The sequence below is a fragment of the Cornus florida genome, unplaced genomic scaffold (genome assembly GCF_030987335.1).
Source record: "Cornus florida cultivar Cherokee Brave unplaced genomic scaffold, ASM3098733v1 CherokeeBrave_3.0.0_Hap2_Chr05, whole genome shotgun sequence".
NCBI classification, from domain to species: Eukaryota; Viridiplantae; Streptophyta; class Magnoliopsida; order Cornales; family Cornaceae; genus Cornus; species Cornus florida.
In genome coordinates, this window is record NW_026775575.1 from 19374534 (window position 1) to 19399277 (window position 24744).

Below are 24744 nucleotides of genomic sequence, written 5' to 3' on the forward strand. Positions count from 1 at the left end.
TAATGGGGTGAGCTCACAAGCTCAGCAATAAATGCTAAACACAATCATCGTTCAGCAAATTAACCTTACCTTATATTCCTGTATATATAAGCAACTCAAATAAGTTCATTATTCAAATGTGTATAACCCAGTTAATTATAAACTTAATAAATAACCATCTTTTATTTTTTTTTAATAAATCGGCATATCTCACATGAGCCCCAGGCTCCCGTCCAATAAAATGGTATGAATCGTATTGTCCCTGACTACCAAAAACACACGTGTGGCTGGATTGTACGTCTACTTCCCAGATGATCCCTGATCACGTCCACACAATAAGGGCTCATTAGACCCATGGCCATAACAAAAGGGTAGTGCACTCCCAATTAGGTAGGTCCCTGACCATACTCAAAAAGTCATCATAGGGTCAGTCCCTGACTACCCCTCCGACTAATCCAAACTCATCCATTAATTATTAATTATGGTGAATTGTGATATAATAATATAATATGAAATTTTATCATCATACTCATACCCATAAACCTTAACTATCACTTATTCATCCAGTACTGTAACTAATAATGAGGCATGCAACTGGAAGTATAAATAATACCAATTCTGGCTATGAAATTTCGTCCCAGTAAACTTAGTCACCAAACATATTCAGTTTAACATTCATCTAAACTTCCTTATGTAATTGTATAACAGCACAAACAAATATATATATATATATATATATATATATATATATATATATATATATCACAGATCAACCTAATAGATTTCATATATATATAGATCCACCTCTTCAATTAATCAGTTACAGGTACTCATAATTTGACATATTGAGTTTCTTAAAAAATATATTTAGTCCAAGTACTTCATGTATGTATAAATTTTCCAATTATTTATAAACTAATTAAATAGAAGATTCAAGGTTCAGTGACATGTCTAATCTATTCCTAATAATTAAATAGCATAATCAATTTAATTAAGCAAAGTCTTTAAAGTTCAGTCCCACTATTTAGGCAAATTTTATACTAAATAGATACACGTAGTCACTTATATATAGGAACACAAATTCTTTCATGAAATCCAACATAAGTACCTATATATTTACTAGTCAGCATACAAATTTTTATGTCATTTACTTCCCAAAAATCCAATCACAATTGGTTCATGCTATTAATAAGTTCATAATTCTGTATATGTCCCCACATAAGCATATATATTAACTAACTTTCATTCAATCAGAAAAAAAAATCTAGAATTATAGGCAATGAATATAATAAGTACCCAATAGAGTGCATGTGGTAACATGTATACTGGAACCCATATGTATTTATAATTAGATCCAACACGATTACACCTACAACTCCGTATTACAATTCATTAAATACCAAACAGCGAGTAACAACCACATATTAATCTACTAAACAGGTTCATATATCAAATAATCATAGATTTCCATCAAACAATTGACTAAAATACGCTAGAACAGTCTTAGAATAATTCTTTAAGAAATTTTATAAATTAAGTCGTAAACATATATAAAAATATAAAGCAAGATTAACTTGCCTGGTATAAATAATTCTTCCTTTCTACGCAACTTCCCGATTACCGTTCCTTTCCCCCGGCTACTGCAGGAAAACATGACGTCAAATCACTCTCTCTGGTCCCTTCTTCTCCCGTTATCGTGCTAGTATTTCTTTTTTTTATATATATATAAATAAAACGTATTAGAGAGTTATAGAGATATAGGGAGTCTGGTGAGATAAATTAGTTTTTTTAAAAAAAAAATTTAAATTATTTAACAAACTTTATCACAATCACCCGTTTAAATTAAATCAGAGATAACCATTAAATTATATTAAGTAAATAAATATATGATATAAATATATCTATGTATTTTACACGGGTCTTACATTCTACCCTCCTAGAAAGAAATTTCGTCCTCGAAATTTGCGTACCTTATTCGAATAGATGTGGGTACTTTCCCTTCATTTCTGACTCTAGCTCCCAAGTAGCCTCTCTCTCATCCTGATGATTCCACTGTACCTTCACCAGAGGTATCTCTGCCCGCCTCAACTGTTTCACCATACTGTCAACAATGCGAACAGGCATCTCAACATAGGTCGTATTAGGGCAAATCTGGATCTCTGTGCAGTCAATGACCTGAGTTTCATCCCTCAAGCGCCTCCTCAACATAGAGACATGGAAAACATCGTGAACAGCTGATAGTCTAGGTGGTAGAGCCAATCTATATGCAACCACTCCAACCCTCTCTGTGATCTCAAAAGGTCCAATGAATCGAGGAGCTAACTTCCCTTTCTTCCTACCAAATCTCGTAACCCCCTTCATTGGTGATACTTTCAAGAACACCAAGTCACCCACACTAAACTCCAAAGCACGACGGCATCGGTCTGCATAACTCTTTTGTCGACTCTGAGCTGTGCGAAGTTGATCTCGAATGATGGCAACCTTCTCCGTAGTCTCTTGCACCAACTCTGGCCCCGAAAAACTACCATCACCAACCTCAGCCCAACATACAGGTGAACGACAAGGTCTACCATAAAGTGCCTCATATGGTGCCATGCCGATACTAGCCTGATAGCTATTATTATAAGCGAACTCAACCAATGGAATGTGATCCTCCCAACTGCCCCGAAAATCTAGCACACAAGCACGAAGCATATCCTCCAACACCTGAATGACCCTCTCGGACTGGCCATCGGTCTGAGGATGAAAAGCAGTACTCAAACTCAAAGGAGTACCAAAAGCTGCTTAGAAACTACTCCAAAATCGAGATGAAAAACGAGGATCACGATCTGAGACAATAGACACCGGCACTCCATGAAGCTTAACTATGTCTCTAATGTAGATCTTACACAATTCCTTTACAGTATCAGTAGCTCGAATGGGTAGAAAATGAGCTGATTTAGTCAATCGGTCCACTATCACCCATACTGTATCATGGTTATGTATCGACCTCGGTAACCCCACTACAAAATCCATCGTCACATGCTCCCATTTCCACTCAGGCACAGGCAAAGGCTGTAATAGTCCTGCTGGTCTCTGGTGCTCAGCTTTCACTCGCTGACAAGTGAGACATCTAGATACAAACTCTGCCACATCACGTTTCATGCCTTCCCACCAGAACTGCCTCTTAAGATCATGATACATCTTAGTGCCACCTGGGTGCACTGTGTACCTAGAGTGATGTGCCTCCTCTAAAATCTCTCTCTTGAGGTCTGCTAAGTCTGGAACACATAACCTACCTTGAAATCTCATACCACCATCAGCTCCATACGTCCAGTCAACATTACCTTCATCATTAACAGACTCAATTGCTTTGGTCTATAACCTGTCATCCAGAGTCTGAAAATGAATGATCCGGCTGATCAAAGTAGGTTGTACAGTCAAACTACAAAGAATAGCCCCTGTACTCTGAGAACTCGGCATGATAGAAAACTCTGCCAATGCCTCTAACATCATCCACTCCTGAATCATCATAAAGGCAACTAATCCTCTCGGTTTCCGACTCAAGGCATCTGCTACCATATTCGCCTTTCCAGGATGATACTGAAGAGTCATATCAAAATCCTTCATCTTCTCCATCCACCTTCGTTGCCTCATATTCGACTCCTTCTGAGTGTAGAGGTATTTGCGGCTCTTGTGATCAGAGAATAACTCAAATTCCTCGCCATACAAGTAATGCCTCCACACCTTCAATGCAAAAACCACTGCTGCCAATTCCAGATCATGTGTAGGGTAATTCTGCTCATGTGGCTTAAGCTGCCTAGAGGCATACGCTACCACCTTGTCATCTTGCATCAAAACACAGCCAAGACCCTGATATGATGCATCTGTGTAAATCACAAATCTCTCACCACTAACAGGAATGGTAAGAACTGGTGCCGAAGTCAATCTCGTCTTCAGCTCCTCAAATGCCTGCTCACAGCGGTGATCCCAAACAAACTTCACATCCTTCCGAGTCAAACGGGTCAATGGTGCAGCAATCTTGGAGAAACCTTCAATGAAACGCCTGTAGTATCCTGCCAGTCCTAAGAAGCTACGAATCTCAGTGACAGTAGTAGGCCGTTTCCAACTCATCACAGCCTCCACCTTGGCAGAATCTACTGAAACTCCATCTTTAGAGATCACATGCCCCAAAAACTGAATCTGCTCTTGCCAAAAGTCACACTTCTCAAACTTAGCATAGAGCTGATGCTCACGCAAAGTCTGAAGTGTAATGCTCAAGTGTCTCTCATGTTCCTCCTTAGTCTTGGAATATATCAGAATGTCATCAACAAATACCACAACAAACTGATCCAAGTAAGGTCGAAACACTCGGTTCATCAAATCCATAAAAGCTGCCGGAGCGTTAGTCAACCCAAAAGGCATGACTAAAAACTCATAGAGGCCAAAACGAGTCCTAAAGGCAGTCTTAGGAATATCCTCATCCCTAATCCTCAGCTGATGGTACCCAGTCCTCAAGTCAATCTTAGAGAACAACTGCGCCCCTCTGAGTTGATCAAACAAATCATCGATGCGTGGCAATGGGTACTTGTTCTTAATAGTGACCTTATTCAGCGCATGGTAGTCAACACATAAGCAGAGTGACCCATCCTTCTTCTTGACAAAAAGAACAGGTGCTCCCCACGGTGATGTGCTAGGTCAAATAAACCCCCGATCTTGCAACTCTTGAGTCTGCTTCTTCAACTCACTCAATTCAACTGGCGCCATTCTGTAGGGTGCCCTAGAGATAGGTGAAATACCAGGAGTGAGGTCGATGCAGAAATCCACTGCCCTCCTAGGAGGCAAACCCGGAATATCCCGAAACACATCTGCATACTCTGACACTGTAGGCAACTGCTCTATAGTCACGCATTGCTCAACCACCTCGATGTGGGCCAGAAATCCCATAGTCATGGTGCCCTCAAACTCCCCACACTTATATCGAGAAGGAAACTGTCCCGGAACTGAGAATACAATAATCCTCTCATGGCAGTCCAACTGAGCATGATATCTAGCCAACCAATCCATACCCAGTATAGCATCAAATTCTCTCATACGTAATACTATTAAATCAATAGGATACTCCAACTCCCCAATTGTAACAGGGCAAGCACGACATATTCTATCAAGTGTCGTTGCGCTCCCGAGTGGAGTTGTAATAGATAAGGCATTACTTATATGTCCAGGTTCTAATCCCAGTGTATTCACAAATGATAGTGCAATAAAAGAATATGAAGAACCTGAATCAAATAGTACTCTAGCTATACTGCCATAAATAGTAAGTGTACCTTCCACTGCTGGTGGTGCACGATCCTGTCTCCCATCTGGAACAACTACATAAACCCTTGCACCTCCTTGTTGCTGTGGTGCCTGACCTTTCTGCTGGTTATTCTTGTGAGGCTTGGGACAATTACGAGCCAAATGTCCTTGCTCACGACAATTATAGCAATGCCCGCTGAACTGATATGGCTGTGTATCATAAGGTGCGGCTGGTACTAAAGTTGTGGATTGCTCACATTCACCAACTCTCTGCCGTTTCCCTGCTCGCCAATCTTGTCTACCTCTCTGCCAAGACTGACCCTGCCAGTTTCTCTGAGTCTGCTGCTACTGACCCCTCTGATTCTGTTGAGAGCTACTATGATTTTGTTGAGTGCTGCTAGCCCCCTTACCTTTCTGTTCTGCCCTACGCTCCTTCTGTTTCTGAAAGGCAATGTTATTATTCTCCTCTACTGCCATAGCACATTCCACCACTTTAGCATAAGTGTCAAAACGATGACCCACCACAAACTTCTTCACATAAGAGACCAATCCTCGCTCAAACTTTTTAACCTTGTGTAACTCATTCGCAACAATGTGAGGAGCGAATCGGGATAGCTCTGTAAACTTCCTCTCGTACTCACTAACTGACATCTCATTATTCTGTTCCAGCTGCGTGAACTCTACTGCCTTCTTCTCCTTCACTGATTGTGGAAAGTATTTGTCATTGAACCGAGTTTTAAAATCATCCCAGGTCATAGTTGTAATGTCCACAACCATCCTGGTCTCTGACTGCCACCACTGGCGCGCCTCACCAGATAAAAGAAATGCACCAATCTTCCTTTTCTGCACCTCAGTGCAGTCCATCATCTCAAAATACTTTTCCATATCTTCAATCCACTTCTCAGCATCAAGTGGATCGGTTGCTCTAGCAAATTCAACAGCCCCCAATTTGCGGATATCTCTGATAAATCCAATCATTGGATTTGGCACATGAGGTGCATCCTCCAACTGAACATTGTCATGGTCAACACCACCACAACCAGCACCTCCCTGACCTCTACCTCTAGCAGGTCGTCCTCTGCCTCTTCCAGCTCCTGACATCCTATTTTCAGTAACGAATGTCAATGATAAGTCTCACAAGTAATTTATACTTAAACTGGAGCATGGTAAGAGAGCAATAATTCGTATAAGTATATGCTCCTATTCTTACTATCACTTCTCTTAGCCAGGTAATTCTTAACCTAGGCTCTGATACCAAACTGTCACGCCCCAAAATCCCAAATACATGAACTTTTATCTCGTATTAAAATTTGACATGACTTTCCTTACACAACCACAACTTTACAATAGAAATAATTAAATAAAGAAGTAGACGAAAACCACCCTTTAATTTATTAAATCGATACAACCATAATATCAAACAACCTTGTCAAAAATAATCCATGATAACTGGACAAAATGAACTAACTCTCAAAAAAATATCGTCATTCTTATTACAATGCGAAAATTGAACTAAACCAAAGAATGCGACAAACAAGCCAAAACCCATCACCATCATGTAATCCCATCACGTTCCTACTCAACGTGTACCTGAAATGTGATAATGGGGTGAGCTCACAAGCTCAGCAATAAATGCTAAACACAATCATCGTTCAGTAAATTAACCTTACCTTATATTCCTGTATATATAAGCAACTCAAATAAGTTCATTATTCAAATGTGTATAACCCAGTTAATTATAAACTTAATAAATAACCATCTTTTATTTTTTTTTTAATAAATCGGCATATCTCACATGAGCCCCAGGCTCCCGTCCAATAAAATGGTGTGAATCGTATAGTCCCTGACTACCAAAAACACACGTGTGGCTGGATTGTACGTCTACTTCCCAGATGATCCCTGATCACGTCCACACAATAAGGGCTCATTAGACCCATGGCCATAACAAAAGGGTAGTGCACTCCCAATTAGGTAGGTCCCTGACCATACCCAAAAAGTCATCATAGGGTCAGTCCCTGACTACCCCTCCGACTAATCCAAACTCATCCATTAATTATTAATTATGGTGAATTGTGATATAATAATATGAAATTTTATCATCATACTCATACCCATAAACCTTAACTATCACTTATTCATCCAGTACTGTAACTAATAATGAGGCATGCAACTGGAAGTACAAATAATACCAATTCTGGCTATGAAATTTCGTCCCAGTAAACTTAGTCACCAAACAAATATATATATATATATATATATATATATATATATCACAGATCAACCTAATAGATTTCATATATATATAGATCCACCTCTTCAATTAATTAGTTACAGGTACTCATAATTTGACATATTGAGTTTCTTAAAAAATATATTTAGTCCAAGTACTTCATGTATGTATAAATTTTCCAATTATTTATAAACTAATTAAATAGAAGATTCAAGGTTCAGTGACATGTCTAATCTATTCCTAATAATTAAATAGCATAATCAATTTAATTAAGCAAAGTCTTTAAAGTTCAGTCCCACTATTTAGGCAAATTTTATACTAAATAGATACACGTAGTCACCTATATATAGGAACACAAATTCTTTCATGAAATCCAACATAAGTACCTATATATTTACTAGTCAGCATACAAATTTTTATGTCATTTACTTCCCAAAAATCCAATCACAATTGGTTCATGCTATTAATAAGTTCATAATTCTGTATATGTCCCCACATAAGCATATATATTAACTAACTTTCATTCAATCAGAAAAAAAATCTAGAATTATAGGCAATGAATATAATAAGTACCCAATAGAGTGCATGTGGTAACATGTATACTGGAACCCATATGTATTTATAATTAAATCCAACACGATTACACCTACAACTCCGTATTACAATTCATTAAATACCAAACAGCGAGTAACAACCACATATTAATCTACTAAACAGGTTCATATATCAAATAATCATAGATTTCCATCAAACAATTGACTAAAATACGCTAGAACAGTCTTAGAATAATTCTTTAAGAAATTTTATAAATTAAGTCGTAAACATATATAAAAATATAAAGCAAGATTAAATTGCCTGGTATAAATAATTCTTCCTTTCTACGCAACTTCCCGATTACCGTTCCTTTCCCCCGGCTACTGCAGGAAAACACGACGTCAAATCACTCTCTCTGGTCCCTTCTTCTCCCGTTATCGTGCTAGTATCTCTTTTTTTTTATATATATATAAATAAAACGTATTAGAGAGTTATAGAGATATAGGGAGTCTGGTGAGATAAATTAGTTTTTTTTTAAAAAAAATTTAAATTATTTAACAAACTTTATCACAATCACCCGTTTAAATTAAATCAGAGATAACCATTAAATTATATTAAGTAAATAAATATATGATATAAATATATATATGTATTTTACACGGGTCTTACAGTAATATCATCCTACTAGCTTTTTCGTCTTTTAAAGTAAAAGATAAAGAATTAAAATCTCTATAGAAACAAAATAAATGTATGAGTTTCTTGCTTATATAATAATAATAATAACTAATTTAAATGAAACCTTTATAACATGTAGTATATCACCAAGTCATTGGTTTAGATTATATAATATCTCTTGTTTTAAAGGGGGAGATTAGAATTTATTTATCATAGTGAGAATTTGTGGAAGTTATGTATGAAATTATTTACATTAAATAAATAAATAAATAACGCGTAGCGGACCTTTTCAAAGAATTTTTTTTTTTTCAAAGACTACGTTCAAAAGCAACCAAGCAACAAAAGCAGCACCACTGGATGAACAGTAAAGCGTCCAACTTCGCACCTCTTGGCAAGGTAAGACTTAGGAAATTGCTTGAACATTAATTGTAGTCAACACCATGAATGGTGGTAAAAAGATGCCAACTACGAAATGAAAACTTTAAACATTTGTTTTCTTTTCCCTTTAGTCCATGTGGAGAATTTAAACACTCAAAACCTCATTGCCTTTAGAATTTGAGCTCGATTTCATTTTATTGAATCTAAAGATCACGTTGACAAAGTCATAAATTAATTTGGTGGGGGCAACTTTAAAAACTAATGAAATTAAATTCTTAATAAAAATAATATTTAAGTTAATTTTAAATATATAATAATTTCGTTCAATACATTTATAATTTTTCTTTACTAGTTTATATGTTGTTAAAACTTTTCAATTCCGCTATTTATATTATCAAAGATGAAGGGTTGATGTCTCAATAAGAATAAAACGTGTAATTGTATTATTTTTAAGGAAAAAAAATCATCACCTAGCTATTTATATTTCTCAATCTCTATAATGACGGTCCTAATTGATAGAATCAACAATAATCTTACAAATAAATAACCAAATAGTTATGTTTTGTCCTTTTTAATCTCAACTATAAATTATTAGTATTTTTCTTATCATCTTAAGTCTTGCACTCCACCTATGAAAAGATAGATTGTCGCGTATTTATTTATTAATTTTAATTATTAAAATAAAAACAAGGAGCAAAAGATAGAAGTGGGGATGAAAGTAAAAAAGCAAGGGAGCAAAAGATAGAAGTGGGGAAAAAAGTAGAATTTTTAAAATACTTAATTTATTACTTGGCCCCATCCGAAAAGCGAAAAAGATAGTAGCCATAGGCTCTATACTATTAAATTGTACTATAAAACTCTCAAAGATATATAGTCTATGTTTGTTTCAAATTTCAAATTTCAAATTTAAAAAAAAAAAAAAAAAAAAAAAAAATTTCCTCAATTAGTATTATCCTTTAAAATAGTCAAGAAATCATAGAGAAAATATCTTATGTCATATTGTGCATGTTTGTATGTTACACAATAAAATAATTATGAATAAGTACGTATTTCAATAAGTATGAGTATGAATTAATCTTCCCATAAATAAATTGTTTGAAAAGTTTTGACATATATATATATATATATATAGATATATATATTTTTCCTGGCAAACAGCACAAACACCAAACACCTCCAGAATCATTGTAAATCAAGCTCATCAAGCTTAGTGCGATGGAGTACATAAATATATATATATATATATATATGTATATATATATATATATGGGTACATAACAGAAATTCAGCTATGCATGTTTTACCAACTCTTTATATGTCACAATTTCATATCAATTATAAACAATTTTCTTTTTAATTTTTTTAAAAAAAGCTAAATAAATTGTCATCCATCCCATGCACAATTTAAAAATAATATAAGAAATTCAAGATAATTGTTGTGCATTTAGTCAAATATAAAGCAAAATGAAATAAGCATACTAAATAATTAATCAGTAATTATAATATAATGAAAAAATTATAAAAATAAATAAATTTTAATCCAAGCAACCATTAATGTTAGAAAGATGCTTCTTAAGGGCACCATTCAAAAAGGTCAGTCCCAAAATAAGTACAAATTTGATTGAATCTATTTTTATATAAATTTTTATAATAAAATTTGAATTATTTTCGTCGTCATATATATTTACTAGTATCTATTTCTTTACTTTTGCAATTACCTGATAAGTAACTTGCGGCACCCCCACCAACCAACTCATTGTGTTCAATTAAAACGCGCATTCCCTGATGGCCACAGATGGAAGCAGGAAATTGCTTTGCACATTATTATGTTATGGGTCCATTGAGTTCAAAGTCACTGCCATAAAAGAGAGATAGGAAGCTGCGTGGAAAGTCACAAGCAAATTCCTCATCTTTATGTATACGCGTAAAGTGGGAATGTGGGAGGCGATGGAAAGTCACAAGCAAATTCCTCTTTTTAGATATATGTACAAGATCTACTATAATATATATATGCAGACTCTAGATATATATACTAATTGCTATCTAGATCACTAGCTCCGAGTAATTTGGCACACAATTTAGCAAAAATCCTATGGCTTCTTCTTTATCATCTTCATCAGTGCCTGGATCTGAATATGATGTGTTCTTAAGTTTTAGAGGCCCAGACACTCGCAAAACCTTTGTGGCCCATCTCTACGCCGCTCTGTGTGACAGAGGAATCAGGACCTTCAAAGATGACGAAAGGCTTGAGCAAGGAAAATCCATATCTCCAGAGCTCATCAAATATATTAATGAATCAAGAATTGCTGTGATCGTCTTCTCCAAAAACTACGCTAATTCATTATGGTGCGTGGATGAACTGGTGGAGATCCTTGAATGCAGGAGGACCAAGGGACAGATAGTGCTGCCCATCTTCTACGATGTGAAACCGGCGCAAGTTCGGAACCAGAAGAGGAGTTTTGCGGAAGCATTTAGATACATATTCTGCTTTGAAGGTTTTGCAGAAGCATTTATATATATGTTCCGTCCTAGAGAGATGGAAAGGGTGGAGAGACGAAGGAAAGCTTTGAAGGAAGCAGCAAATCTATGCGGCTTGGATTTACAAGATGCAGCAGATGGGTAAATAACTATATATATATATATATATATATATATATGTTCTGCTTCATCAGTTTACTAGTAGCTTATTAGTTCAATGAATATATCAGTGTATTATTGTTTTATTTGAACAATGAAAATATTAACATTCCTAGTGCCAGTACAGTCTCATAACTAAATTAGACTGCCATTATTTGGTGGCAAACTTCATATTTAATTGTGTTAATCTGTTTTTTGTTACTAACAAGTTCACTCACTCTTATTTTTTTGTTAGACTATCAAATGAATGTCAGCACATATATATATATATATATTCTGTTCTAGATTTTGATTTTATGTGCTTAATTTCTACTTCATAGGAACGAAGGCAAGTTTATCAAAATAATTGTTCAAGAGATTTCAAAAAAATTGCCTAAACCATTTCATGTTGCTGATTATGAAGTGGGTATCAAAGAGCGTGTGGAGAAAATAATCAAGTTGCTCGGTGAGGATCAACTCTTTCTTGGAATTTGTGGAATTGGAGGAGCAGGCAAAACAACCCTTGCCAAAGCTATTTTTAACTGTGTATCACAAAAATTTGACCGGAGTTGTTTTCTTAAAAACGTGAGAGAAGAGTCAACAAAGGATGGTGGTCTAGCTAAATTACAAAGTGATCTTCTCAAAGAGGTCCTAAAGGATGATACTATAACAATATCAGATCCTGATAGGGGAATCAAGGTGATAGAGAATAGACTTTGTAACAAAAGGCTTCTTCTAGTACTTGATGATGTAGATGATGAACATACATTGAAGTACTTAGTTGCAGTAGGACCTGAATGGCTTGGCAGTGGTAGTAGGATCATCATAACAACTAGAAATAAAAGATTGTTGGATACGTACAGTGTTAAGATATACGACATGGAGTTATTAGATGGCAGTGAAGCATTACAACTTTTTAGTTGGCATGCATTCAAGCAAGAGAAGCCTGAAAATGATTATGAAGAACTTTCACACCGTGCGAAGGATTATGCAAATGGCCTTCCACTTGCTCTCGAAGTTTTGGGTTCCCATTTACATAAAAGAAGCAAAGATGAGTGGTTATCTATATTAAATAGGTTGAAGGCCAACCCTCCCAAAAAAATTCATGATGTTTTAAGGATAAGTTACGAAGGCCTTACTAAGGAAGAGAAGAAAATTTTTCTTGATATTGCCTGTTTCTTCAAAGGACGCGATGAGGAATATGTCATGAATTTTTATAAAATGGATGAATCGGCAATGATTGAGATAAAAGTACTTAGTGAGAGGTGCCTCATTAATATATCAAAAGGCAACAAGCTGTCAATGCATGACTTGATACAAGATATGGGTCGAGAAATTGTTGGTCAAGAATCTGAAAATCCCGGAAGGCGCAGCAGATTATGGTCTTATGAGGACATCCATGAAGTACTCACTCAAAATACGGTATGTGTTAAACATATATATATATATATGTGTTAGTTTCTTTCCATGCCCAAGATGTGCAAAAAAAGAAAGTTTCTTGGACGTATTGTATTGTCCACCAAGTCTTCTTTGAAGTAAATATAATTTTAGTTAGGTTTTTATGTCTTGGTTGATAGGTGACAGAAAATATTGAAGCTATTATGCTGCCCATGAATGGAGAGTTGCATGTAAGAGCTGATGCCTTCACAAAGATGAGGAAGCTAAGACTACTCAAAATCAATGGCGTGCAGCTTGATGGATGTCTTACATATCTTTCAAATGAGTTGAGGTATCTTGATTGGGAAGGCTATCCCCATGAATATTTGCCACACAATTTTCATCCAAAAAAACCTGTTTCGCTCCATTTACCTAATAGCCTGATCAAAGGAATTTCCATGAATACAATAGTAAGATGATTATTTTACTCAGCATGTTATCCTTTATGTTGAAATTTTCTCGATTTTTGAAAAAAATGATTTTATTCACACAATTGAAGTTAACTAATTTTAATTTTTATAATTTTTTTAACAGTTTATGGTAAAAGTCCTTAATTTCAGCGGCTGCGAAAATTTGGTAAATCCTAATTTTCCGGCGTGCCCCATTTTGGAGAAATTGTATCTTAGAGGTTGTACAAATTTGGTTGAGGTTGAATTTGAGGCCGGGAAGGTAATGTTATTATTTCAAGTGCATTATGCTTCTATTATATATATAATAATTAATTTAAAAGAAACACCCATATCCATAAACATATGTATAGAGGGGAATTTTCAAAGAATTTCGTAATATGGGTGTTTATGGATATGGGTGTTTCTTTTTTATATATATTACGAAAATTCTGTGAAAATTCTGGTACCTCTCTCTCCCCTCTATACATTTGTTTATGGATATGGGTGTTTCTTTTAAATTAATTATTGGAGTTGTAATGGTATGATATGTGTGTTTGTGTGTGTATATAACACATACACACGTTCACCCGTAGGCGATGAGTGGTGTCACTGCCAACTGGAATCTTTTAATTGCAATGAACCCACAAAGGTTAAATGTGTAATTTTAAAATAATAATTATAAGTATTTAATTTAATATTAAATAGTAAGATTAATTTTGTAATTTTATTAGCCAGTTTAAGGGTAACTAGAATTGTTAGTTGGGAGAATTTTGTGATTTTAACTCCCCAAAGAAATAATAATAATAATAACAGTTATCAATCACTAAACAAATGAGCCTTTTATTTTATACATAGTTTTTGGGGAGTTTTATAAATTTAACTCTGGAAAGAAGGGTAATGAGATTTGTTAGTTTGGGGAGTTTTGTGATTTCAACTCTCGAAATAAATAAATAAATAAATAAATAATAATAATAATAATAATAATAATAATAATAATAATAGTTATCAATCACTATTATTAAACAAATGAGTCTTTTTATACATAGTTTTAATAGTAAAAAGGGAGTTTTATAATTTTAACTCTGGAAACCATTATTAAACATATTCATCATAAGTTAACATCTTCAAATTCACCTTTTGCTTACCTTTCAAAAAAAAAAAAATCAGCTTTTACTATTAAAAATAAAATTAATAATAATATTAAAATGGCATAATAGATTTAGATTAAATACTATGTCAATTCATTGTAGTACAAGTACAGAAAATCCCCTCTCGACTTGTAACCTTTTTTTCAGTAAACCCTCTTGTCTAAATTTTTATCAAAGAACCTCCCTCGACTTATAGCATTTTCTAACAAATCTCCCTTGTCTAATTTTTGTAACAAAGGAATCCCCTCAACTATCTGAGAGTGTAAAAGAGTTAATATTTGGACCACAATGTCCTTTTATTTAAATCTTAATTTTTTCGAACTTCAAAAATTTATATCTCACAAATAGTGCATCCAAATAGTGCGAATAATATATTTATAAAACAAGAATTCCAGAAATATAAGATTTGTTTAACAAAACTTCATAACCAGATAGAAATAGACAATCTAAAAATTTATTACAACAATCTTAATATATTTTTAAAAAATACTTGGGTTATTTGTAAAAAAAAAATTCAGAATTATTCATTTTGATTTTTTTTTTAAATGGTGAGGCTATAAAAGAATGAAAATACTTTGACGGAAAATATGATTTCTCATGAAATCGATCTTTATTAAGGCTAAATTTTTTATATATTGTGCTCCATATGTATATGAATAATTCTGAAAATTTTCTTGCAATTATTGTCCATTTTTTTCTAATATCTTTGCAAAATTTGGTTTATTTTGAGTTTCATGTATTTTGAATTATGAAATGGTAGCTTGAATTTCTGAAGAAAAAAATCTATGAAATGGTTATTTCTCATAATTTTTTATATATATAAAAAAATAAATAAATAAAAAATAAAAAAAAATTCACACTAATCAAATGGACGTTGAAAATATTATTTTTCTTGCAAGATTTTGCTGAACAGTTGGGGTTTAGATGTTGATTTCGTGCAGATTGATCTTAAATCTGGTGTCGTAGAGTTGTTGAAGTTTGGTTGTTTGATTATTTTATTTGGCGGATGTTTCATTGTATTCTGTTCTTGTTTTCGACAACTGGGTTCTCGAATTGTTGGTTTTTCTTTTTCAGTTGCTTATAAATGTTTCTTTTTCTTGTGTATTTTTGTTTTCACTGTTAGTTCTAACCAAATGGACCTCGGTGAATGCCATTTGCAATTAACTACTTTTAATTTTTTATTTACCTTGGCAACAAATTCACCTACCCTTTAATTATTGGGGAAAAAAAAAAAAATCTCATACTCACTGTAACCATACTCTGGACTCAAATCCTCCACCTTTTACTATCTAGTTCTCTTGTGTGTTCACTGTCTGATTTTTAATGAGATTAAAAGCTAATGGTCACGCTGTTTCTTTACACACGTTTCATCTTTTGTTGTATTTTCATCATTTATTTGTTGATTGAAACTGATTTCTTTCATCATTTAATTGTTTATTTTAGCAGTCTTTAAAAGTCATTGATCTTAGCTACTGTCAAAATTTGAAGAAGACACCTAATTTGTCTGTGCTGCCATGTTTGGAGGAATTGGATTTTGAGGATTGTATAAGTCTGGCTGAGGTTCATCCGTCCATTAAATTTCACGAGAGACTTGTTGAGTTGAATTTTCGCGAGTGTAAAAATCTGAAGAGTCTCGCAACAAGAATTCATTTGAAATCTGTCAAAAGCATTGATCTTAGTTCGTGCTCAAAACTTGAGAAGTTTCCAGAAATTCAAGGAGATATGGAATGTTTATACTATCTTAACTTAAGTGGTACTGCAATAATAGAATTATCTCCATCGGTAGCTAAACATCTCAAAGGGCTTCGCACATTATATATGGGAAAGTGCGAAATGCTTGAAAGATTGGCCGACAATATACCTCAATCAGTTGAATATCTCAAAGGGCTTGGGAGTTTGCCAAGCATTATTGGTGAAATGAAGTGTTTGGGGAGTCTTCAATTGAGTGGAATTGATATAAAAAAGTTTCCATCATCCTTTGCACAGTTGACTCACCTTCAAGTCTTGGGGTGTGATAACTGCAATTTAGATGAAGAATCCATTCTCAATCTTCCTCACTCGTTACACAAGTTAGATCTAAGGAGGAACAAATTTGCTAGCTTACCAGCAAGCTTCACACAACTTACAAACCTTTATTATCTTACTTTGGATGGTTGCTTAAGCCTCCAAAAATTGGACTCGCTTCCGTCATCTATAATGAAGCTTTCTGCAGAAGGTTGCTTAAGCCTCCAAACATTGGACTCGCTTCAATCATCTATAATAGAACTTTCTGCAGAAGGTTGCTCATCATTAGAACGGTGTTCGATTCCAAAATGTGAATTCAGATTTCATGGCCAAATTTTGAATTTTGGTGAGTGCCACAAATTGATTGTGAATGATGGTAACAAGAAGCCAAATATATACAATTCAGAAAGTGAACTTCAGGTACCCATATAACTATATATATATATATATTTGTGTATGCATCGTATCACTCTCCCCCTCTCTCTGTGTGCGTAGACTTTCAAAATTAACCCCCAAATATATACATACCCCTCTTTCTCACACAAGTGAATCATTAATTGTTATGCTTTTTATATTATGGTACAGGGAATTAGTGAAATCGTTGTTCCAGGAAGTGAGATTCCAAGTTGGTTCAGCCATACATATGAGAGTGGTAGTGAGGAAGGCATGACTACTCCGGTGGTGTGTTTGAGCATTGATCCAAATTCTTTCCATTACCTCAAAGGAGTTTATGTTTGCGCCGTTTTCGGAAGCAATCAAAATGTCTCCCTGAAGGATAACATTATGTTTTCGGAAGCATATGACGAACGTACTAGGTATATTTCTCTCCAACTTAATGGTAACAGTGAAAGAGTTCGGATAGGTGATTGGGTACATAGAATCAGGTCAGATCACATGATGCTCTTTTATGAATCACTTAACAAACTTCCTAAAGATGATCGAAAATGCAATTATGATGGGTGTTACATTCGGGCTTCAATTGAAACACCATTTTTGAAGGTGAAAAAGTTGGGTATTCATCTAAAAATGGAAGCTACACAGCATACCGGATTCAGAGGTCCACACTCTCTCTCCCCCAAGTGGGCATTCGACTCCCCCAAGTGGCCATTCGAGTGGGCAGGGGGCTCTCGCCCCCCCAAGTGGGCATTCAAAAAAAAAAAAAATATATGAAGATGAAGATGATGTCGAAGAAGATTGAGATAATGATGAATGATCAATCTTAAACAACATTCAGGATTTTGAGGTACTCTCTCCCACACGCTCACAAATAGAGATGGAAAGTTTCAAATGTTATTATCTATTCCAAACACGTGTTTGAGATTTGGTCTCATCCCTTAATTATAAATTTATAAAATGGTTCCCCTACCTTCTTCTTTATATATTTTTTTTAAATCAAAATTTATTCCCCTCTCACCGATTTTAAAAACAATCTACATCTACTATTGTTTTATTAGCCATCTAGACATTCAAACCAATCTACATACTTATAAATGTATGAATGCGTGTGTATTGGTATGTTTTTTTCCTTCCTTTCCTTGAATATTTTATCATTTTAATTTTCTCTTACTAATCTGAAATTTAGCGTTGATGATTTTTTCAATATTAGATTTCATGTGATTGTGTTTGTGGGGCTCAAACAATGGGTTTACAATTTTGAATTACACCCAAATTGACTGAACTCATAATAAATACTAGGATAAAAGAAAAAAGATTGGATTTCGGTTCCTCTAGATTTTTTCTTTTTAAAATTAAAGATTATTGGATGTCCTTGTTATATTGAAAAATTAAAGATTGTTTCTTTCTTGCTTTGGTTTTACTAATCAGAAAGCATTGGGAGAAGAGTGAAGGACTTGTTTAGGTTGGTATAAGACGAGATGTTCCAAATAAGAAGACAATGAAGATGGAAAAAGAAGGATGCTAGCTGCCTAATGGCTAAGTTTTTCAAATTTATTCATATGTCTTGTACCCGGTTTTGTTGATAACCGATATTGAAAGTTTTATATTAGTTGAACACGGTTTGTTTTATTTAGAAACTTTGTTTTTGGCATGAGATATGAATTGTGCCATCATCTCAAAAAGATTGAATAGTTTTAATAAGTTTACCTAATTTATTCTCCACTTCAACCTGAAACTCATTGAATTTCTCAAATGTTTCAAATTCATGATGCATTAGGTAAATATAGTCGTCTTCACAAGTAAATATGCTAAATACTCATAGTCTCCTCTTGCTGGAATAGTTATAACGTCACTTGTATCAATTCTAATGTTTCTTTGGCCTTTAAAGGTTTGTTGGTCATTTGATGGGCAATACAACTCAATGCAAGATTTATATATTGACATAAGTTCCTCTGCCTCCACAGGTCATAAAATTTCTTTTACCAAACTTTGAATCGTGTTTTGATTAATAGGAGTTGCCAAAGGTACATTAAATTTTTGAATCGTGTTCCTAAGCGAAGATGTACATTAAATTTTTTTAAGGAACCTTCTTTTAACACTTGGATTATTGGATGAATTATTGAATTCAGTGTTATGCAACAAATAGGAGTTGGAATAACCATATACTTAATCAATTCAGATTACTAGATGAACCTTTCAAGTAAGTAAATATGATTATTGTTAGAATATTTGTTTGATTAGAATTTCACACAATTTAAAATTTTGTCAATATTGGTAAAGAACAAACATATTTAGAAAATGATAGATAGAGTCAGAACACACCACCTCACATCTGTTGCTAAGACTGTCTTTTTTATTTACAATTATAACTAATTGAGTTAATTAGTCTCTTAAAGTCCAAATATATTCAGAGCCCGTGCTTGAACGGTTGGTCAACGTGTCTAGTCAAATCCATATTTACAATTGAGTACTCCTATCCTTTGTTACCAGAACCAAACAGCCGACCAAGGAGAAAAATTCTCCAGTCATCCAATGCACCAAAAAAGGATGGTACCTTTTCCAGCATTGTTATTTTGCTTAAACAAAATCGTTGGTCGGGCATTGTCGTTGGTTGTTTGACTGGTGAATAAATTTATCAATTATATCTTTTTAATTTATATCTTTTTAATTTAATGAGAAATCACTCAATTATATCGTTTTAATGTTATTATTATTATTATTATTTATAAACACTCCGCTGCCACTATACCTTTTATTGGAGTAGATATTGGGTGTGTGGGCATTCCAGGTCAATGGTATGCTTGTCGAATGAAATTCAATATTGCAGTTAATTTAAGAGAAATTATTAAATGGTCCAGGTCTATTGACAGTACTTGAAACGAGTTAAATCTAAATTCTCGGATAGACAAAATGATCACACTAGAGTGTATTAATATATTATAAAGAAATCTCAACGTCAACTTTTATTGGATTAAATCCTGAAGTGTCAAATGGTCCACGACCATTTAATAATTTTTTTCATTTTAATAAAATAATATATTTTAATTGGTTAAGAATATAATGACGTGAAATGTCCAACACACTACTCATATTTTCCCCTTAATAAGACTTGAATCCTCAATATTTTACTCAAGAAGTACCACCAATTAACTATAGTCTTGAGTCTTTATTTAGTTTTGAGCATAGTCTAAGTTTTTTTTGTTTTATACCCAATGCTATGGCCTCAATCTAGGGCAGATTAACATTAATTATTGACCGTTGTCATCTTTCTAGGGCAGATTAGCATTAATTATGGACAATTGTCATCTTTCTTTTGATTTACTTTGTACTAACCTTTCATGACATTATATATTAGCACCTTTAACTTTATTTTATCATTTCTCTTTCCATCTTAGCTTTTCTTAGGGCAAAGAAAGTCCCAAAAAAAAAAAAAAAAAAAATGAATAGCACATATGATGCGCACTATTCCCCCTCCTTGTGTTCAAATTCAAAAAAGACAGAACAGCATGTGACAAATGTACAGATCCGATATTATGTTAAACTACCGGGAATGGTATTGAAAAAATGAAAATATTCTTACTCGCACGTGACCATTCATTCATCAGATTTCATGTTTATTCCACAAAAAAAAATTTTAAAAAATAAAATAAGAGTAAAGTAACGTAATACCCCTAAGATTTGCCAAAAGAATATTCAGATGGTAATAAATTGACATTTTTACCCTTTGACTTTTATACTGACTAATTTAAATGCTAAAATGATCTTTTCAACCCCATACCTATAACGATTTCTTTCATTCTCTCCTCTATGTTTTCTTTTCCTCCGCCCCCAACACCAACATACACTGTCACACATATATACACATATTGTCACACATATACACACACACATGAAAAATGAAAGTGGAGTATTTAAATATTGTTAAGGCACAATCATAACAAATGTCCTAATGCATCCAACAACCAAAATCCATATTTTATAGATATAATTTTTCTAGTCTCACAGAATTTGACAAACAAGGGATTGGACATAAACATTGAAAAATTTAAAACCAAAGCTAGGAAAATTACATCTATAAAAACAATAGAAATTTCAAGACAACTTGCATCATCAAATCAACCCACAAAGTTTTTTTTCAAGACAACATGCACACTCCATTGAAGCAAAATCTGTCATGGTGAACGGATTCAATTGATACGGAAAGAATCAATATCTCCCCAAAATCAAAATGTTGCGGTCCACAAGTCGTTCCACCATGTTCGCTCTTCTATGGGTAAAGAGGCATTTATTCAATACCAGAGTGTTTTCATTATATGCAGCTTCCTCAAAAAAATGATACCGTTTTGTGCTATCATAAAACAAAGATTTTTTTTTTATGAAATACGAGAGTTGTCTGACTACGTAAACAAAAAGTTAGCAAAAACATAATTATATAAAAAAAGATTAACTTCATAAAACCCCACCTACTATAATATTTTGTAATATTACACCCTCCTTCTGGAAGTCATCTAACAAACTCCTTCCCCATTATTTGCAATTAATTCACATCAGCAAAGCACCAGTCGTGGGATATTTGACGATTTAAGGAGTTCTGTGATTTAAACATAACTTCATAAAGAAAGGACATTTTTGTCATTTCACTATGTAACTAAAATTTTTGTCAATTATGATTAGTGGAGAGGTGAGGTCAGGTGTCTGATTATTCAGGAGGTAAAATGACAAAATTTAATAGTACAGGAGAATTTTCTTATTTAAACCTTAAAAAAAAAAAATTTGATCAGTTTAAACCCAATAAAAAAAAGAGAAGAATGTTAGCACATGTGTAGCCTCTGGAACTCTTTCCCCGTGGCAAACTGTTCAAGGCTCTTTTACTTTTGCAGAATCTTCCCCAATCTATCGAATTGCCCAAACTCTACAATCCATCATTTCTCTCTACAATATTCTACAATCTCCACACAAATTGGATTTGATGCATTCATACTTATTTAATAAATAATACATCAATTACTTGATTTTTTTTAGGTTAATTACTTTGATGTGTTCCTCGAGCAGAATCAAGTTTTAACTTTAGGCCATTTTATGGTTATTAATTTCTCCAAATAACTTGGTGGGTTGATTTAATGATGCAAGTTATTTTGAAATTTCATTGTTTTTATAGATGTAATTTTTTTATGTCCAATCCCTCCGCAATGTATGTCAAATCCTATGAGACTAGAAAATTTATATCTATTGACTCCATAAAAAAGCGTTTAACTATTGGGTTAAACCCAAGTTAATTTAACTTTTCAATAGTATTGGTAACGGCAAAACGATCTACAATTTTACACTAATACCCTGACATACTAATATTTATGTACATCATTTTGACACAAATTATTGAATCTACCGCCAGTTTTATCATTTCAAAAAACATATAAAATTGTAATTTAATTACGAAATAAAGGAATGCACACAAGCTATACATACATGCATGCTTACATCGATCTGGAAATTAGGAGCTACACAAGAAGAAAAATAGAAAAATGCCTTCCTAACCAAGTAACATAGCTACAATAAATAGAATATTAGATGCCATAAATCAATAAAAGAGTAATTCCCGAAACGGACTGTGATCAATGAGATGGACCGAAACACTTGGGACTTCCAACTTCTTAACCCAATAAATTTTCTAAAGAATCATCTGATACTGGACACTCTCAAACTAGAAGACCATGGGATACATGATCAGCAATGATTCAACTACCAAGGTTCCAACTTTCATGAAATTTCCAAGCTCAATCAATTAACATTACATCCATACCTCCACCAACATAGAATATGTACTAACCAAAAAAAAAATGTCAATCTTTCATTTTCACATAGCATAAAAAAGACAAACAATATTCACTAATATAAATGTTTGAATAAGCAATTGAAATCAAATTCTGCAGCTATAATTTTACTTATAAAAAAAAAATAAAAAAATCTGAACCTATATTTCTGAGATCTAAGATATAAATAAATATATATGTTTATAAAGTAATGCCACCTAAATAATTAACACTAACAATAAAACCATATTCCCAATATCAAAATCTAAAAGAAAAGAAATAAGCAAAGAAAAAATTACAATAAACTGTTAAATGGAAACGATAAAATATGTAGAGATGTTCAGATCGATAATGTAAGAATAAGATGATGTATATAGGTATGTGTAAGATATATATAGACAGAAATTAGAGGACCTGAACGAGATAAAGAGCAGTGGTAGCGGTAGCGATGCCCCACAAGGCGTTTCCGGCTGCTGCTGTTGGGGGCTCTTCAAGACCTCTATGTTGATACCCACCTTGAGAAAGATAAAATCTAGGGCTATGACTTCAATTGAAAAGAAACAAATCGATATTAGGGAAGACCAAACCAGTTTTTCACCATGAGATGTCATGTAAAGGTGAAGGGATCATCATCGTTTGAGAGAGAGGACGGAGAAGAAGAGATAGGGCAAGAATAGCAAAGAGCATATCGAATAAGAAATTGAGAAGCATCTGCAAGTGTGATCCCTAGTGGATTAACTCTGTATATACTTAATTAACCAAAACTACATCGTTTTGAAAGGGTACTCTTGTAAAATTACTTAGTAGGTAATTAAGAACGAAAAGTTTATCGTCCCAAAAGGCTATTTTTGATCATTTTTTTGTAAGCTTTGTTAATCACAGTCGCCTTACGCGACTGTGGCTTTACAATTGTTAGTCCTATTAGTATAGGAATCAAATCCCATTAAATGCATTAAATGCATTAATTATTTAAGTTTCTATTTTAATGAAACTCTACAAACATTACTTTTTTAGACAAATATACCCTTTTAAATTATCTAACATTTCTTCCTCTCTCCCCTTTTAGAGTTTGGGTTTGGAAATTTTATGGGAGCTTCCTAGAAGCCTAAGAAGTGTTTTACTTGAGACGGATTTTTATTTGGAGGTCTTCCGAGTTAATTTTGCCCATTATGACTCCTCGCCCACACGCTCAAGCACGTCAGCGTGCACACCAACGTGCACGTGGGTATTGTATGCTAAAAAATGAAGTTTGGAGTTTGGGTTTGGAAATTTTATGGGAGACTCCTAGAATCCTAAGAAGTGTTTTGGTCTACACGGATTTTGATTTGGAGGTTCCCCGAGTTAATTTTGCTGATTACGACTCCTCGCCCGTACGCTCAAGCACCCCGGCGTGCACACCGGCGTGCACGTGGGCAATGTATGCTAAAAAATGAAGTTTGAAGTTTGGTTTTAGAAATTTTATGGAAGCTTTCTAAAAGCCTAAGAAGTGTTTTACTCAAGATGAATTTCGATTTGGAGGTCCCCCGAGTTAATTTTGCCCATTATGGCTCCTCGTCCGCATGTTCAAGCACCCCAACGTGCACGTGGGCATTATATGCTAAAAAATAAAGTTTGGAGTTTGGGTTTGAAAATTTTATGGGAGCTTCCTAGAAGCTTAAGAAGTGTTTTGCTCGAGACGAATTTCGATTTGGAGGTCCCCCCGAGATAATTTTGCCCATTATGACTCCTAGCTCGTACGCTCAAGTACCTCGGTGTGCACGTGGGCATCGTATGCTAAAAAATTAAGTTTGGAGTTTGGGTTTGGAAATTTTATGGGAGCTTCCCAAAAGCCTAAGAAGTGTTTTGTTCGAGACGAATTTCGATTTGGAGGT

At 34.0% G+C, this 24744-nt stretch overlaps 1 protein-coding gene across 3 annotated transcripts; it reads left to right on the forward strand.

The window, feature by feature from the left end:
- Positions 1-10944: 10944 nt before the first annotated feature.
- LOC132306165 (disease resistance protein RUN1-like) lies at positions 10945-18785 on the forward strand. Of its 3 annotated transcripts, none has more exons than XM_059803431.1 (7): positions 10945-11692; positions 12031-13111; positions 13267-13536; positions 13661-13795; positions 16107-17087; positions 17253-17910; positions 18492-18785. In XM_059803431.1, exons 1-6 carry the CDS (start codon positions 11166-11168, stop codon positions 17835-17837), a joined length of 3579 nt encoding a protein of 1192 aa, XP_059659414.1. In that variant the 5' UTR covers positions 10945-11165; the 3' UTR covers positions 17838-17910; positions 18492-18785. The 3 variants fall into 3 exon arrangements, with proteins under 3 accessions (XP_059659414.1, XP_059659415.1, XP_059659416.1); XM_059803432.1 differs by having other exon boundaries at positions 16110-17087; XM_059803433.1 differs by lacking the exon at positions 16107-17087 and having other exon boundaries at positions 10946-11692.
- The last annotated feature ends 5959 nt before the right edge of the window (positions 18786-24744 follow it).

Coding starts and splice junctions, on each gene's coding strand:
- LOC132306165 (XM_059803431.1), top strand. CDS start 11,166: ATGGCTTCTTCTTTATCATCTTCATCAGTGCCTGGATCTGAATATGAT. Junction 13,112..13,266: donor AAGTACTCACTCAAAATACG/GTATGTGTTAAA, acceptor CTTGGTTGATAG/GTGACAGAAAATATTGAAGC. Junction 13,796..16,106: donor TTGAATTTGAGGCCGGGAAG/GTAATGTTATTA, acceptor TGTTTATTTTAG/CAGTCTTTAAAAGTCATTGA.